The 14,827-nt window shown below is 58.5% G+C and overlaps 3 protein-coding genes across 7 annotated transcripts in view; all 3 read left to right on the top strand.

Annotated features, from left to right (window-relative positions):
* Positions 1-792: 792 nt before the first annotated feature.
* On the top strand, positions 793-5,752 carry LOC147232245 (protein LSM14 homolog A-like). Its single transcript, XM_086148968.1, has 9 exons — positions 793-1,245; positions 2,265-2,428; positions 2,602-2,761; positions 3,177-3,368; positions 3,679-3,861; positions 3,947-4,112; positions 4,194-4,232; positions 4,368-4,608; positions 4,855-5,752. Exons 1-9 carry the CDS (start codon positions 1,125-1,127, stop codon positions 4,876-4,878), a joined length of 1,290 nt encoding a protein of 429 aa, XP_086005094.1. The 5' UTR covers positions 793-1,124; the 3' UTR covers positions 4,879-5,752.
* Positions 5,753-8,146: 2,394 nt separating this feature from the next.
* LOC147232244 (mixed lineage kinase domain-like protein) lies at positions 8,147-13,256 on the top strand. 5 transcript variants are annotated; one of them, XM_086148962.1, is made up of 11 exons: positions 8,147-8,303; positions 9,832-10,292; positions 10,362-10,460; positions 10,556-10,733; positions 10,969-11,069; positions 11,270-11,402; positions 11,481-11,565; positions 11,962-12,011; positions 12,191-12,244; positions 12,316-12,456; positions 12,524-13,256. In XM_086148962.1, the coding sequence occupies exons 2-11, from the start codon at positions 9,848-9,850 to the stop codon at positions 12,843-12,845; spliced, it is 1,608 nt and encodes a 535-aa protein (XP_086005088.1). In that variant the 5' UTR covers positions 8,147-8,303; positions 9,832-9,847; the 3' UTR covers positions 12,846-13,256. The 5 variants fall into 5 exon arrangements, with proteins under 5 accessions (XP_086005088.1, XP_086005089.1, XP_086005086.1 ...); XM_086148963.1 differs by having other exon boundaries at positions 11,869-12,011; positions 12,191-12,240; XM_086148960.1 differs by having other exon boundaries at positions 11,869-12,011.
* A 122-nt stretch (positions 13,257-13,378) lies between these two features.
* The window catches only part of rfwd3 (ring finger and WD repeat domain 3), a 5,330-nt gene continuing 3,881 nt past the window's right edge, over positions 13,379-14,827 (top strand). The window contains exons 1-3 of the mRNA XM_086148959.1: positions 13,379-13,673; positions 14,365-14,624; positions 14,728-14,827. The exon at positions 14,728-14,827 is cut by the window's right edge and continues 139 nt beyond it. Of these exons, the coding sequence (XP_086005085.1) occupies positions 14,365-14,624; positions 14,728-14,827 (360 nt within the window). The 5' untranslated portion in view covers positions 13,379-13,673. The remainder of the gene's footprint in view (positions 13,674-14,364; positions 14,625-14,727) is intronic.

The following is a 14,827-nucleotide window of genomic DNA, read 5'->3' as shown; positions in this document are numbered from 1 at the left end:
CGTTGTTTTCGCGCACAGAAGCGCGGCGTCTAGATCGGCTCTGCTGCGGGGCGGCGGCGGGAGGGATAGGAGAGGAGAGGAGAGGAGAGGAGAGGAGAGGAGAGGTCTGACCCGCCGGAGATGAGAGGTCTGACCCGAGGGAGGGAGAGGTCCAACCCGCCGGAGGGAGAGGCCCGACGGAGAGGAGAGGTCTGACCCGACGGAGAGGAGAGGTCTGACCCACCGGAGGGAGAGGTCTGACCCAAGAGAGAGGAGAGGTCTGACCCGACCTGACACGAGGGATGGAGAGGTCCGACCTGCCGAACGGAGAAGTCCGCCTGACAGAGGGAAACGCCCGACCCGACGGATGGAGAGGTCTGACCCAAGGGAGGGAGAGGTCTGACCCGACCCGACCCGAGGGACGGAGAGGTCCCACCCGCCGGATGGAGAGGCCCGATCCAACAGAGGGATAGGTCTCACCCGAGGGAGGGAGAGGCCCGACCCGACGGAGGGCCTCCGCCTTGGGGAGCCCCTGAGGAGCGCACGGTTCTCTCTGAGTCACACAGCTGTTCCCGCTGTGCTCTGCTCGAATCTACAACACCCGAGCATCTTTACACGTTCACCTGATTGGTCGCTGCCTTTTCATTTTCTAACTTCTCGTCATTTACATCCACCTGCCGCTGATCTTCCTCCGGCGGTGACCGACGACAATCACGAAGGCTCACATCATTTTGTGGGTGTGCTTCGAGAACATCTAAAGTTTAGAGTCTTTACAACAGAAGAACCTTCCTTGGGCTCGCCGGACGTCGGAGGCCCAGAGTCCCGCCGTCGTGGATCCCGTAGGCCCCGCCGGACGGCCCCCGCCTCCGGCGCCCGTCCGCCGCCTCCGCCCGGGGGCGAGATCTCTTCTACCCGCCGTGGATCTATCTTGCTCCGGCGCCTCCAAACATCGCGAGACCGCCACTTCCCGTCAGGCCCCGCGGCCGCTGCCCCTCGATGGAGGAAGAGGTAGCCATGTTGTAGCGCCGAAGCTCCAGGCACGGAAATTTGCCAATAGAAGCGCAGCAGCGGCAGAAGCCCCCCTCGCGGTTCGGAAGGACCGATTTTCCAGGCTCCAGCTCGACGCTCCGAGATCCGCGAGCACCATGAGCGGCGGGACGCCCTACCTGGGCAGCAAGATCAGCCTGATATCTAAGGCGGGGATCCGCTACGAGGGGATCCTCTACACCATCGACACCGAGAACTCCACGGTTGCGCTGGCCAAAGGTAGCGGCTAACGGCTAGCCGGCCGATGCTAATCCCGGCGGCAGCTAGCAGGCTAACGCTAAGCCCGTCGGCGGGCTCCCCGAAGCCCCACCCACCCGCGGAGGATCCGCGGGGTTCTCCTCCGAAGCCGCGCCGGGATCGCGAACGCACCGCCGGGTCCGGCACCCGCCGCGGAGCCGCTAGCTTAGCCGCTAAAGCCAAGACGCCCGGTGACGTCGTTCACTTTGGCGCTCCGGCGGAAAGTAGCTTCCAGAAGAAGTTGGGAAGATCCGGCCGCTCGGCTTCCAGAAGCTTCCAGACTCCACAAGTCTCATCCGGAGCAGTTATTCTCGGTGCTTTATATGAATCTGGAGCTCCGGTAGAACCGCGTTCATTGCAGGAGTCCAGCCTGCGGTCCGGGCTGGCAGAGGGGGGGGTGAAAGTTAGTGGTCCCGGAAATCAGTAATTCGCCGATAATCCGGAACCACAAAGCAACCCGTTCTTCGGAGGTGCCAAGATGCGATCCAGGTTCGATCTAGGGCCTCTTCCGGAGGTCAGAGGTCACCGGTCTGCCGTGTCAAAACAGTCCTAATCACCTTCATTGATCGGGCGGTAAACGGTGACCCCGGGGTTCACCCGGCGTGGCCCGGAGGCCGGCGCTCGGCTGCAGGGACACTGTGGCAGATGGGATGCAGGAGGTCCGGGAACTGTCTCTCCCGGCAGACACACACTCACACACTCTGGATGTGTGAGAGCGAGTCCGAGGATCACCAAGAAACGCCTTCAGCGTCACACGCAGTTCCTCGTAGAGCGATGAAATTTGCGTCGAAAGCGTCGTGGATGCAGCGCGAGCAGAAGGCAGCGAAGGAACCAGCGCCAGGGGAGCGGTTAGGGGTTCGGCGTCTCGCTCGACAGCGGGCTAGGAGGAACCCGGAATCGAACCGGGGACGTTCGGCTCCGAGGACGAGGGCTTTAACCCCCCGGGCCTCGGGTCGGCCGGGACCACCTCCTCTCCACCTGACCCCTGTCTCCCCCCTCAGTGCGCTCCTTCGGGACGGAGGACCGCCCCACCGACAGGCCCATCCCCCCCCGAGATGACACCTTCGAGTACATCATCTTCAGGGGCAGCGACATCAAGGACCTGACGGTGTGTGAGCCGCCCAAGCCCACCTGCTCCCTCCCCCAGGACCCGGCCATCGTCCAGGTACGTCAGCCGTTCCTCTCTGGACGGAGGCGGCGCCTTTTGTTTGGAAAGGAGGCCGTCCCGCTCCGGTGCATGGGTGCAGTCCGGACCGTTCAGTAGTAAGCAGAGCTCAGATGTTTGCGTGGAGGATCAGGAGCACGTCGGTACTGAACCCCCCCTTCCTTCTTCCTCAGTCGTCCATCAGCTCCAGCTCGTCGTCGTCCGCCCCCTCCGCCCCGACCCCGTTCCAGTCCGCCGGCTCCTACGGCCTCTTCAACCGGGCCCGCGTCCCGGCCTACAGCCAGTTCAGCTCCAGCCCCCTGGTGTCCCCCCAGTTTGGACCCGTGGGTGTCGGTAAGAGCCCGGACCGACCCCGGCAGGTGCTCCTCGGGCGAGGGTTCTTCACTTTGCATGTGTTCCAAGGGCGGGGGCCCTCCCGTGGCCCCCCGCCACATTAAACATGCCACAGCACACAGGGACCACACCTGACTCGGCTGCTCCCCCTCGCCTCTATCGTCCCGCCCCGATTCCCTTCGCTCCGTCATTCGGCCCGTGTTCCCTTGGCCGGGTCATCACGGCTGCGTTCAGGGACGGGGCGGTCCTTGAACACACCTGGACGATGGAGCTGCGTTCAGGGGCCGCCGGGTCCTTCCCGTGTCAAAGGGAGGAGGAGGAAGCATGTTGTCTTCTCTGCTGTCTGTGAGGATGAAGATCGCCCGAGCGTCGAGATCGAGACAGCGTCCGTAACCCTCCTGTCCGCCCTCCTCAGGCCGCAGCAGCCCCGGCTCGGACCCTCTGAGGAAGAGCCCCTCGCTGGAGGTGCAGCCGGCCCCCAGCGCCGCCCCGGCCCCCGGCCTGGGACGCAGGAGCCCCGCCCACGGACACGCTCGCTCCGGGGCCCCCGCCGCGGGGCCCGGAGGACAGAAGGTCCAACAGCAGGACGGCCTGGACACCAGGAGGGGTGGGCACACACACACACACACATATATATATATATATATGTACATAAACATACATACATCTATATGTATATGCATACATACATCCATATATATATGTACACACATCCATTCATATGTCTATACGTACACACACACACACACCCATACATACATATGTATATACACACACACACAAACATATGGAAACGGTACTGTCCTTGGGTGTAAATCCATAGTAAGTGATTTAGAATGCAGTGATCATTGATCAGTGGATCGTATCCTGGCTGAGTCTTCCTTCTCCTTCTCCTCCTCCGTCTTGTCCCGGTGCAGCGGCGGCGGGGGGCCCCGCCGGGCGCCGCGGGCGGGGGGGAGGCCACCGCGGGCGGGGGCGCTTCAACGTGCGTCGGGACGGACCAATGAAGTTTGAGAAGGACTTTGACTTTGAGAGCGCCAACGCCCAGTTCAACAAGGAGGAGATCGACCGCGAGTTCCAGAGCAAGCTGAAGCTCAAAGGTGGGCTCCCGCGGGTCCGGGTCCAGGGGGACGGGGGGTCGGAGAGTAGACGCTCCCGTGGACACCGAACCTGTACCACCCACAGATGAGAAGGCGGAGAAGACGGTGAACGGCGAGGACAAAGGGGAGGCGGGCGCCGAGGCGGAGAGCGGCGAGACGGGTGGCGAGGAGAAGGGCGACCCGCTGGGTCCCAACTGCTACTACGACAAGTCCAAGTCCTTCTTCGACAACATCTCCTGTGACGACAGCAGGTACGGGGGGAGGGACGACACCTCCAGGAGGGGCCGCCCGGGTTTGCCGCGCCGTCTCATCGCCGCTCTCTCCTCCACCAGGAAAGCCGGGGACAAAGCCGGAGCTCCGGGGTTCCCCAGGTAGGCGGAGCTGCTCCGGGTGAGAACCCGGAGATCTGAGGACCGGACCTCCCGAGGCCTCCTCCCGAGGCCTCCTCCCGAGGCCTCCTCCCGAGGCCTCCTCCGGGCTCTGAAGGCTGTGATTGGTTTCCGCAGGGAACGGCGGCAGACCTGGGCCGAGGAGCGCCGCATGAACGCCGAGACCTTCGGCATCCCTCTGCGCCAGAGCCGAGGCCGCGGCGGTTACCGGGGCCGCGGCGGCGTGGGCTTCCGCGGCGGCCGCGGCCGCCCCGCCAGCAGGGGGGCCTTCGGACCGCCGCAGGGAGGAGGGGGCTTCAGGGGAGGGTACAGAGGGAGCCAGGCCGGGAGGGAGTTCGCCGACCTATCAGCGTACAGGGTGAGATCACTGGACCTCTGAACCGCCTCGCCTCGCCCCGTGTGCTCCGGGTCACGCAGAACCTCGGACGCCGTTCTCTGTTTGTGTCCCAAGGTGTATCTTCATTGTGAAGAGGACACACACACACACACACACACACACACACACACACACACACACACCCACCTGCCCCCAAACAACACCTAGGCTGTCAACCATCTGCACGGTCATGTGACTGATGGGGCTCTCGTCTGTTCCTGTTTGCAGAAGGACCACAAAGTGGCGGCGTAGCAGGGTGGAGAAGATGAAGAGGAGGAGGAGGGAGGAGGAGGAGGAGGAGGAGGAGGAAGGAGAAGGAGGAGGAGGAGGAGGAGGAGAAGAAGAAGAAGAAGAAGAAGAAGAGGTCCTGTAGTTGTATATTTGTCACCAGCACTGGGTTTGTGTCCCGTGAGGAGTCAGAAGGACCTTCACTGCTTCCATCTGTAGTCGACCTGATAGAGCTTTACCCGGAGCCTCCTTTCTAACGTGTATTTTTCTACTTCCCCGTCTGCACCCCCCACGGGGGCGGAGCCTCTGCCTCCTGTCACACGGTCTCGGAGGCTCCGCCCACGGCCTCGCGCCGGCGGAGCAAAGGTCAAAGGTCGGGATCGGACAGGCAAATTACCATCACCGTGGCGACGTAGATAATGCAGGTTAATTATTAGACGGCCGGACGAGGAGACGACGGAGGGAAAGGGGCGGGGCCGACCGGCGGGACGACAGCCAATCGGAATGCGGGGGTCAAATGGGCTGCAATGACACGTTCTGACCACCGGGGCGGGGGGACCCCCTCGGCTCGCGCCGCCGATCGATCAAATATCAATACCCGCCCGGCCGGTCCGACGCCAGCCACGGATCGATTGGACAGCGATCGGCGGGCGTCGGGTTTCCATCCCGGCGAATCCCGGCGTCTCTTCCAGACGTGGAGGCTTGGTTGACCTTCTGGTCAGTTTGTGACGTCCGGCTCCATCAGGCTTCCAGAGCGAGTGAGACCACACACACACACACACACACACACACACACACACACACAGTCAGTCAGAGTTCCATAAAGGTTGTTGGTCAGGTTGAATGGAGCTCTTGGTGACTGGAAGTGTGTTCTTCAAAATAAAAGTTTTCTTGTGCAGCGTCTGCCTGTCATTTGAGCGTTGGCCGCCCGGAAGCCTCCTCCTCCCCGGAGCTTCTCAGAAGGGTTCAGGGTGGAGTCTTGGCGAGTTCTCAGGGCCTTCGTGGCCCCTAGCGGGTCAGACCCGGGTTTCAACCAAAACATGTGATGTCATGGTTCAGAGGGAGGACCCAGGAACCGAAGGTCGGGTCTTCCAAGCCAAGGAAGGACCGGAGGTTTGTGAAGCGGCGGGTCGGCTTCCTGCAGAGGACGACTCCACCCGTCGCTGTCCTTTTTCCTCCTGCTTCCCTCCTGAGCCATCTGCAGCATCTGGACGACGTCAGGACCGCAGGTGCGGCTTCCTTCGTCTTAAAACCCGAATGCTTTGTTTTTATTGAACATAAATAGTACAAACAGATACACGTATGTGCAAATTAACATGGCAAGATGGAATCGAATGTCTGAATTAACCGGGGATGAGAAAGCAGAGGATATAAGGACATTAGTTCTGTATGTAATCACTTAACTGTACAACTTAACAGTGTTAAAGGTTTGTGAGAAATGTTTAATGCTAGAAAAAAAAAAAAAGGAAAATAGATGAATAAAAATTTTTTTAAAAAATTGCAAAGGGAATATGTACTGTATTTAACATGGTGGTTCACAACAAATATCAGTCATCAAACTATATATTTTGTTTTTTGAATTTTTCATAAGTTTTAAGGATTTTTTTATATGATTCAAAATGGTTTATGAAGAACGTAAAATTGGGGAAGACTTGCATTCTGTTGTGTGTTTGTATCACTTTCAGCCCTCCTTCACTTGTTTCTGTCACCAGATGTGATTTTTTTAGATGGTGTGCTCTGTTCCTCCAGATAAAGTTGAAATTTATTTGGTTAATAGATTTTATGAGGTGATTTGGAGCAGCATTGGAATACACTGGGTATATACATCTGGATAAACATTCCCTTTTAGTCAAATATATCCGGCCTAATATTGATCAATCTCTTTGGAGCCATATATTCAGTTTAGCTTTACCTTGATTCAGTTTAGATTCAGTGTTCCTGGATTGCTTTAACTTTTGGTCCTTAGATAGGAAAATGCTCAAGTATTTTATTTCTGATTTGATAGGAACATTGCTGATTTCCTTTAGTGGCGAGTCATGCGGCGCAAGAAGTTCACATTTCTTTAAGTTTAATGACAATCCTGAAGCCTTGGAGAATGTTTTAATTTTTTCAACGCTCACTGGGACTTGATGTTCATTTTTCAAAACTAAGGTTGTGTCATCTGCCAGCTGGCTAATAACCATTTCTGTCCCCAACACGTCTAACTTTTGGATATCGTTGCTATTTTTAACATAAACGGCTAGCATTTGGGTAGCAAGTCTAAATAAATCGGGTGAGACGGGGCAACCTTGGGGGATTCCCACATCAACATGGAAGCTCGGAGTGGTGCCGCTTGGCAGGGTGACACAGCTATGAATATTCTCCTAGAGCCCACGGATCACATTCCTGAATTTTAAACCAAATCCAAATTGTTGGAGCGTCGCTATGATAAATGGATGTTGGACCGAGTCAAAGGCTGTATAAAAGTCCAAGAAGAATATGAAGCCGTTATCTTCCAGGAGGTCTCTGTATTCTATGATGTCCATGACAAGCCTCATATTACTGTGGATCGATGGTCCTTTCAGAAAGCCCCATTGTGTCTCTGCAATAATGTCTGAGATTCCTGATTGGAGACGGGAAACTAAGATGTAGGTAAACAGTTTATAATCCCAATTTCTGAGAGTGATGGGTCTTCTGTTTTCAACAAGACGAGGGTCTTTACCGGGCTTGGGGATGGAAATGGTAACCCCGTGTCTCATTGTCGTCGGAAGCGACCAAGTTTCAAAGATTTCCAGGAAGACCTGGCAGAGGAGTTCCCTTATATCCTCCCAGAAGTATCTGTAGAAGTCTCCTGCGAGACCATCTGAACCCCGAGCTTTGTTGGGAGATAGTCCACCCACTGCAGTGTCCAGTTCAGCAAGAGTCAGATGCTTATCACAGGTTTGCTTGTAGTTGTTGTTTATTTTCGGGATATATCGAGCAATATTTGTTGGAAAGGAGTCACAATCGCTTTTAGAGAATATAGAGCTGTATAGGTAGCTGAAGAATTTAAAGATTTCTGACAAATGCACCGCAGGCTCTATGAGTACCCGTGCGTGTGCGTGCACGCGTGCACCCGTCGCCGTCTCTTCCTGGTTCCTCCTGGTTCCTCTCCGCCCCCTCGCGGCTCCTGTGACGACAAACATCGACCGGAGTCCTGCAGACCGCCTCCTTCCCTCCTTCCCTCCTTCCCTCCTTCCCTCCTCCTTCCCTCGCATGAGCAGGGCCCCCTCAGCCGCGAAAAGGGGAAGGGCTCCGGAGGCTCCGGAAGCTGAAACACACTTTCTGTTTGCGCCTCCGGATTGGAACTCCAGCCGCCCGTGTGTGAGGCTCTGCTCGTGTGTGCGCGATCTTTCAGGAGCAGGAAGTGGAGCGTACAAGTCTATTTTTTGGTCTTAACGCTGATCAGACCCTGAAGGAGCCGCTGCAGGGTGAGTGTCCACACACACACACACACACACACACACACACACACACACACACACACACACACTTGTACAAAGACAGACACACACTAGTGACGTGCAGTCAGTAGAGGCAGGGGAGGCCGCGCCTCACCTGGCATCATGGAAAGATAAGAATGTCAAATGAAAAAATAAATTGAATGGTCAATTTATTCAGTGATTTATACTAGAAAGTTATTTTCAACCTAACTTCACCATTTTTAGTCGTTATTTTTCAAAGTCGCTGAAAAAAAATTCACATTTAGCATTTCAATATGAAGAAAACGTGTGGTGATGCAGCAGCCAGCGGAGACGCTGTGGATTGCGCAATGATTCTGCTAACTGCGCTGCCATGCTATGCACTGAGACCGCACTGCTGGCTCTGCGGATGTCACTAGTAACATTTTCAAACACTTCAAGCAATAATATATGAACTAAATTTCCGTACTTTAGCTGATGTGTATAATTTTTTTCGTCAACAACTGTTACGTGTTTCTCGTGCCGAGCGATCGTAAAGCGGCAGCGAAGACACGTTAAGTGAGGCACGCGGTGACGGCGCCTCACGGTAGGGGGCGCCGCTGATCCCAGGGAGCCTTTTTACTACTCGGCTAAAGAATAATAGACTTAGCAACAGCAGGCTACTGTAAACAGTTAGCGAGTCAAGTGCAGCCACCCAGTCGTTTTTTCCTCTTGCTTGGCTTTATTTCCAAAATGGAGGATTAAAGAGCTAAACTGAAAGAATTTTCTAAACTGGACTTTCAGTCGAAGCAGGAGATAATAAGTAAGGGAAGACCGACGCCGGTGCTAATGGATTCACTTCAGACTAGGAGACGGAGGACTCGGTCTTTTCAAACGCAGTGGTTCACTCCAAAAGGCTGCTGTGTGGACGTCCTGTAAGAAAGCGCCTTTTCTGCTTTTCCTGCATTCTTTTCTCCACTTCTGACAATCAAACATGAGCGGTCGGTCTCTCGCATTCAAAGGCAAATCGCGCTAAAAACATTCGAGATGTCCAGGATAGAGTTGGCTTTGAATGAACAGCAAAGACTCAACATCAGCATCCACAATGCTAAGCTAAAGGAAAACCGCTCAGCGCCGCATGGACTTCATTTATGAGTAAAGGTAAGAGATAATAACGTTTTTTTTAATGTGCTTTTTTCTATGCTACAGTTTGTAGATGTAAAGTATGTTGATATGATATTTTAAACAAAACACGTTAACCGCTGTCAATAAAATGGTGAATAAGTTACTCTGTAGGTTCATATGTTTGTAAATCTGACTGATGACGTCGGTGCCTCAGCAGTCGGTGCCTCAGCAGTCGTGACCTCAGCGCACGTCACTGACACACACACACACACACACACACACACACACACACCTTCAAAGATACAAAGATAGACATTACATTTACATTACATTGCAGTCATTTGGCGGACGCCGCCCCCCCCCCCCCGCCATGTGTTTGCATCACATGTTGTGACTTTTATTTTGAAACGCCGTTTCCTGCGCGGCGCGACAGGCGACAGGGAGCCGTCATGGACCTGGTGGAGCCCATCCTGTCCGTGGCCTCGGAGATCTACCACCTGGTGGAGAACGTGAAGGCTAACAAGAAGCGCTGCGGCCGCGTGGCGGAGCGCGTGCACGCCCTGCAGCAGCTGCTGGACTCGGCGGGCCGCCAGCGGGCGGCGCCGTCGGAGCAGGTGGAGCGGGCGCTGGGCGAACTGCGCATCACCCTGGAGGCGGCGCGGGAGCTGATCAGGAAGTACACGGAGGCCAGCTGGATGGAGCGCGTGCTGAAGAACGCCGGCCACGGGGACGACTTCCACCTGGTCAACGAGCGCCTCAACGACGCCTTCCAGGTGCTCGCCGGCTCCCTGCAGCTGGAGCAACGCCAGGCCCTGGACCACATCTTCATGGACAACAACCGCCGCAGCCAGGACCAGAGGGACGGCGAGCAGGACGACGCCCAGCTGAAGAAGGGTGAGCTTCGGACGTGGAACCCCGTCCGTTCCCAGATACTGTCACTCAACCGCCGGAGCTCCTTCTCAGACCTGCTGGAACACATGAAGAACCAGGAGGAGCAGATGGAGGCCATGAAGAAGAATTTCCAGCAACTCCAGACCTCTGTGGAGAAGATAGTGAAGACCAGTGAGTGTGACAACACGCACACACACACACACACACAGTGCACGCTATTGTTACTGCAAGTATGAGCGTGTGTGCGTGCGTGCGTGCGTGCGCAGTCAGTGGCCCCCAGCCGTCGGACGAGGTCATCAGGATGATCTCCGCTAAGGAGCTGAGGTACGGCGTTCCAAAGAGGCCCTTCATGACAACGTCCACGTCTGAGGTCTACAGAGGAGAATACCGAGGCTTCACCGTGGCCATCAAGAGGTACCTGGACCCCCCCTGCACCAGCCCCGGGTGAGAACACACACACACACACAAAAACACTGACCGACACCAGTGCCCCGCGAAAACACACACACACACACTGACTGACACCAGCCCCCGGCAAAAACCCCTCACACACACACACACACACACTGACACAACGCCCAGTGGGAACACACACACACACCCCGACACAAGCGATGAGCCAGGGCTTGTTCCAGAGCAGGTATGAGAAGATCACTCAGGAACCTCCTCGCTCCTCCAGGAAGGTCCATGACATTTTCCACAAGGAGGTGGAGACCATGCGTCGCTTCGAGTCACCCAACATCCTGCGCATGTTCGGCATCTGCGTCCGGGAGGACAAAGGTAAGGAATGTGGAACGTGACCCTGTGTGTGTGTGTGTGTGTGTGTGTGTCTGTGTTGGCGTGTTCTCACCGGGGGCTGGTGTGTGTGTGTGTGTGTGTGTGTGTGTGTGTGTGTGTGTGTGGGTGCGCTCTCACTGGGGGCTGATGTTGGTGTGTGTGTGTGTGTGTGTGTGTGTGTGTGTGTGTGTGTGTGTGTTCAGTGCCCCCGCAGTTCCTGATCGTCATGGAGTTCTGTGAGAAGGGGAGTCTCCGCCAGGTGCTGGACTCGGGCCGTGACCTGTCCTGGACCCGGAGGACCCGCATGTCCCTGGACGCGGCCCAGGGCCTGTACAGGTGAGAGGCCCGCGTCCGGCGAGGACACGCCCCCTTGACCCTCACGTGTGTGTGTGTGTGTGTGTGTGTGTGTGTCAGGCTCCACCAGACAGAGCAGAAGAGTAAGGTCCACGGCTGCATCAGCAGCAGCAAGTTCCTGGTGGCCGAGGGCTACAGAGTGAAGGTAGGGGGCGGGGCTTGTCACCAGGGAAGGGGCGGGGCTCATCAGCAGGGAAGGGGCGGGGCTTGTCACCAGGTAGGGGGCGGGGCTCGTCATCAGGGAAGGGGCGGGGCTCGTCACCAGGAAGGGGCGGGGCTCGTCATCAGGGAAGGGGCGGGGCTCGTCACCAGGGAAGGGGCGGGGCTCGTCACCAGGGAAGGGGCGGGGCTCGTCAGCAGGGAAGGGGCGGGGCTCGTCACCAGGGAGGGGCCGGGGCTCGTCCGCGGCGCCGGACGGCTCGGGACCCTGACGCCTCCCGTCCTCCAGCTGGGCGGCTTCGAGCTCTCCAAGACAGACACTTCTCTGAGGAGAGGCGGCGTGAAAAAGTCCAGCGGCTCGCTGTGCTACTCCTCCCCTCAGATGCTTGGCGACATCAACCACACCTACAGCAAGGAGTGTGAGGTCTACAGGTGAGATCTTCACCTCCAACACAAACCACACCGCCGCCGCCACCTACGCCACATGTTTCATGGGAAAGCCACGAGGAGCCGAGCGTGGGCCGGCAAGAAGTCTTGGTGGACGGGAAGCTGTTTGGAGGTCGCCGGGGAGCGAGGCTGTGACGCTCATGAGTCTCCTCCTTCTCCTCCAGCTTTGGGATCGTGCTGTGGGAGATCGCCACGCGCCAGAAGCCCTTCGAAGGTGGGTGCGTTCCGACTGAGACTCCCGGCTTCACGGAGCTTTCCAGGAGCTGACGCTCCCGTGGCCTCCTCCCAGGGTTCTCCCCAGAAGACATCCAGCAGAAGGTCTGCAACGAGAGGTTCTGCGAGCCGCTGCCAGAGGAATGTCCCGAGAGCCTGCGCCTCCTGGTGGACTCGTGCCGGGCGTACCAGGCCTTCGGCAGACCGTCGGCAGGAGGTGGGAGCCGCGGAGAAGCCGCGGAGAAGCCGAGGAGGAACTCACCGCTTCTCGTTCCCTTTGGCAGTGCTGGTGGACGAGCTGCGCCGCCTGGTGGAGACGCAGGAGCGGCAGTGAGGCCTGGACCGGGAGGCCGAGGTCCGGGTCCGGTTCCGGCGGGAACCTCCGGGCACCCGGCGGCGGACGAAGATGAAGACGCAGTCTTATCGTCGACCGATCGCACGGAAACGGCGAACGATCAATCGCAGAGGGGCCTCGGGAAAATCGGCAGAAGGTCCATAAAGATCCTGGAGGACCCGGCGAGGAGAACTTTCCGGGCCGGCTGTAGACCCGCGCATCCGGAGCTCCGCCCGATACCGGCCTCGCCTTCTGCCCGAAGGACCGCATGAGCCTCGGAGACGCACCGGCATCTAGGCATCTCCTCCTCCGACCGGCCCGGCATTCATCACGCACGGTCCTCACTGGGTCCGGAGCAGGTGGGGGTCCAGAGGAAGACCAGAGAGGAGCTTCATGGGTGGAGGGAAAGAGGACGGGGAGGTCGGCGGCGTGAGAGGAGATGCGGAGACGTCCGACGGAGTTCCCCGGTCTCAAAGCCTCATCCCCTCCCGTGCGTCCGATGGTTTCGAGGACATTCTGGAAAGGTTTCTCTCCATCTAAAAAAATGTCTGCGCTCGTCCAGAATTTCCAGCCGCCGGGTAGAGGTGGCTTCTCCTCCAGGGTCTGCTCTGCTGCCGCGCTTCCTGCTCGCCTGTTTCTGCTGATCGCTGCCTTTGGTTTCAATAAAGCCTTCTGGTGGAGGAGTCCCGCTCTCTTCCGTCACACATGAGGCAGGAACGACGAGACGGGCGAGTGGGGTCGGCGGAACAAAAACGAGATCTTCCCACGTTCGGAATGACGTCCCGAACCTCCTCCACCCGGACCCGGAGGTCAAAGGTCACCGGGAGCGGGTGGGACTCATCTCAACCGCATGTGATCTTTGGCTGTGACGTCACGGCGGGCCGGGGCGGGAGCGGCGCTCCAGCGCCGCGAGATTCGAGAGCGCAGAAGAAGAGCCCGGCCTCCGGTGCGCGTCCAGAACCAGAGCCCGGCCCCCGGTGCGCGTCCAGAACCAGAGCCCGGCCTCCGGTGCGGTACCGGGCCGTTCGTGAACGATGCTTCCGCCCGGTCGGGACCTCCGCGCGCCCCCCGGCCGCTGCTGAACCTCCGCCTCTCTCCAGGTAGGTGAGCTCAGCGGGTCGCTTCCCGCCCGCCCGCTCGACCGGACCGAACCGGACCGGACCGAGCCGAGAGGGCTCGGGTCGCCGGCCGGCGGCGGAGTCCCGGTTCTCTCGGCGGTTCCGCGGACGCGCCGGGTTCGCGCCGAGCAGCGAGTCTCGCAGCTCCCCAGGCTTCGGAAGCTAACGGCTGCTAGCTTAACCGACCGGGCAGCCGCCAAATGAAGAGAACCCTGGCGGCAGAAGGCGAAGAGAGACCCGGTGTCCCGGTGCCCCGGACGTTATTAAAGGTCCCGTGATTCCCCGTCCGATCCCCTTTGATCGGTCTGGGAAGAGAAGCCACTCGACGCGAAAACCGCCGGTAGGCCTCCCAGACCTCGGTCTCGAGTCCTCGGCCCGGCCGGGCTGAGCGCCTCCTCCGCGGGCAGGGAGAGCCGGACGCCCCGCTGAGACCGGCCCGGTTCTCCCGGGAACCCTGGCCGAGGTGGGTTCCTCTCCATGTCTGAGGGAGGAGGCCCAGAAGAACACCTGCAGGCATGGTTTCTACTTTCTCCTGCCTGGGTTCTCGCCGGGTTCTCTCTGTGTTCTCCGTCTTCCTCCCACAGCAGGTGGACTGGAGACTAAGTTGTGAGCAGAGGAACCCCGTTCGTGTGATTGACAGCTGACCCTAACCCCCCTCCTGTGTGTCATCCAGATGGAGATCATGGAGGTGGACTCCCCCGGCGAGGAGCGCGGGGGAGGGGCCTCGCCACAGCTGCCCATCTTGGTCCCGCACACCTTCTCCATCTCCGGCAGCAGCACCGACGACGAAGAAGGCGAGTTGGCGCGGGCCGGCGGTGGCGCCGGAGGGCCGCCGCGGCTCCCCGCCACCTGGGCCTTCAGCCAGAGGGCTGCTGGCGGCGGAGCGTCCGGTCAGGAGGAGGCGCCGGGGGCCCCCACCAGGAGGAGGCTCAGGTACCTGCAGGAGCCGTCGGACCTGTCAAACCACCGGAGCTGCAGGAGCGGGAAATCACTTGAGTTGTGTGTGTGTGTGTGTGTGTGTGTGTGTGTGTCTCAGAATGGGTCTGCGGGTGCACTACCCCAGCCAGACGGCGGCGCCCTCCAGAGGCTTCCCCGACTTCCTGCTCCGAGCGCCGGCAGCCGGAGCGGCGGAGCCG

This window comes from Fistularia commersonii, chromosome 7 (assembly GCF_037954325.1).
Source record: "Fistularia commersonii isolate RoL2024-O1a breed Wild chromosome 7, RoL_Fcom_v1.0, whole genome shotgun sequence".
NCBI lineage: Eukaryota > Metazoa > Chordata > Actinopteri > Syngnathiformes > Fistulariidae > Fistularia > Fistularia commersonii.
Note: the sequence above shows the minus strand (reverse complement) of the source record. Positions and strands in the feature narration are given on the sequence as shown.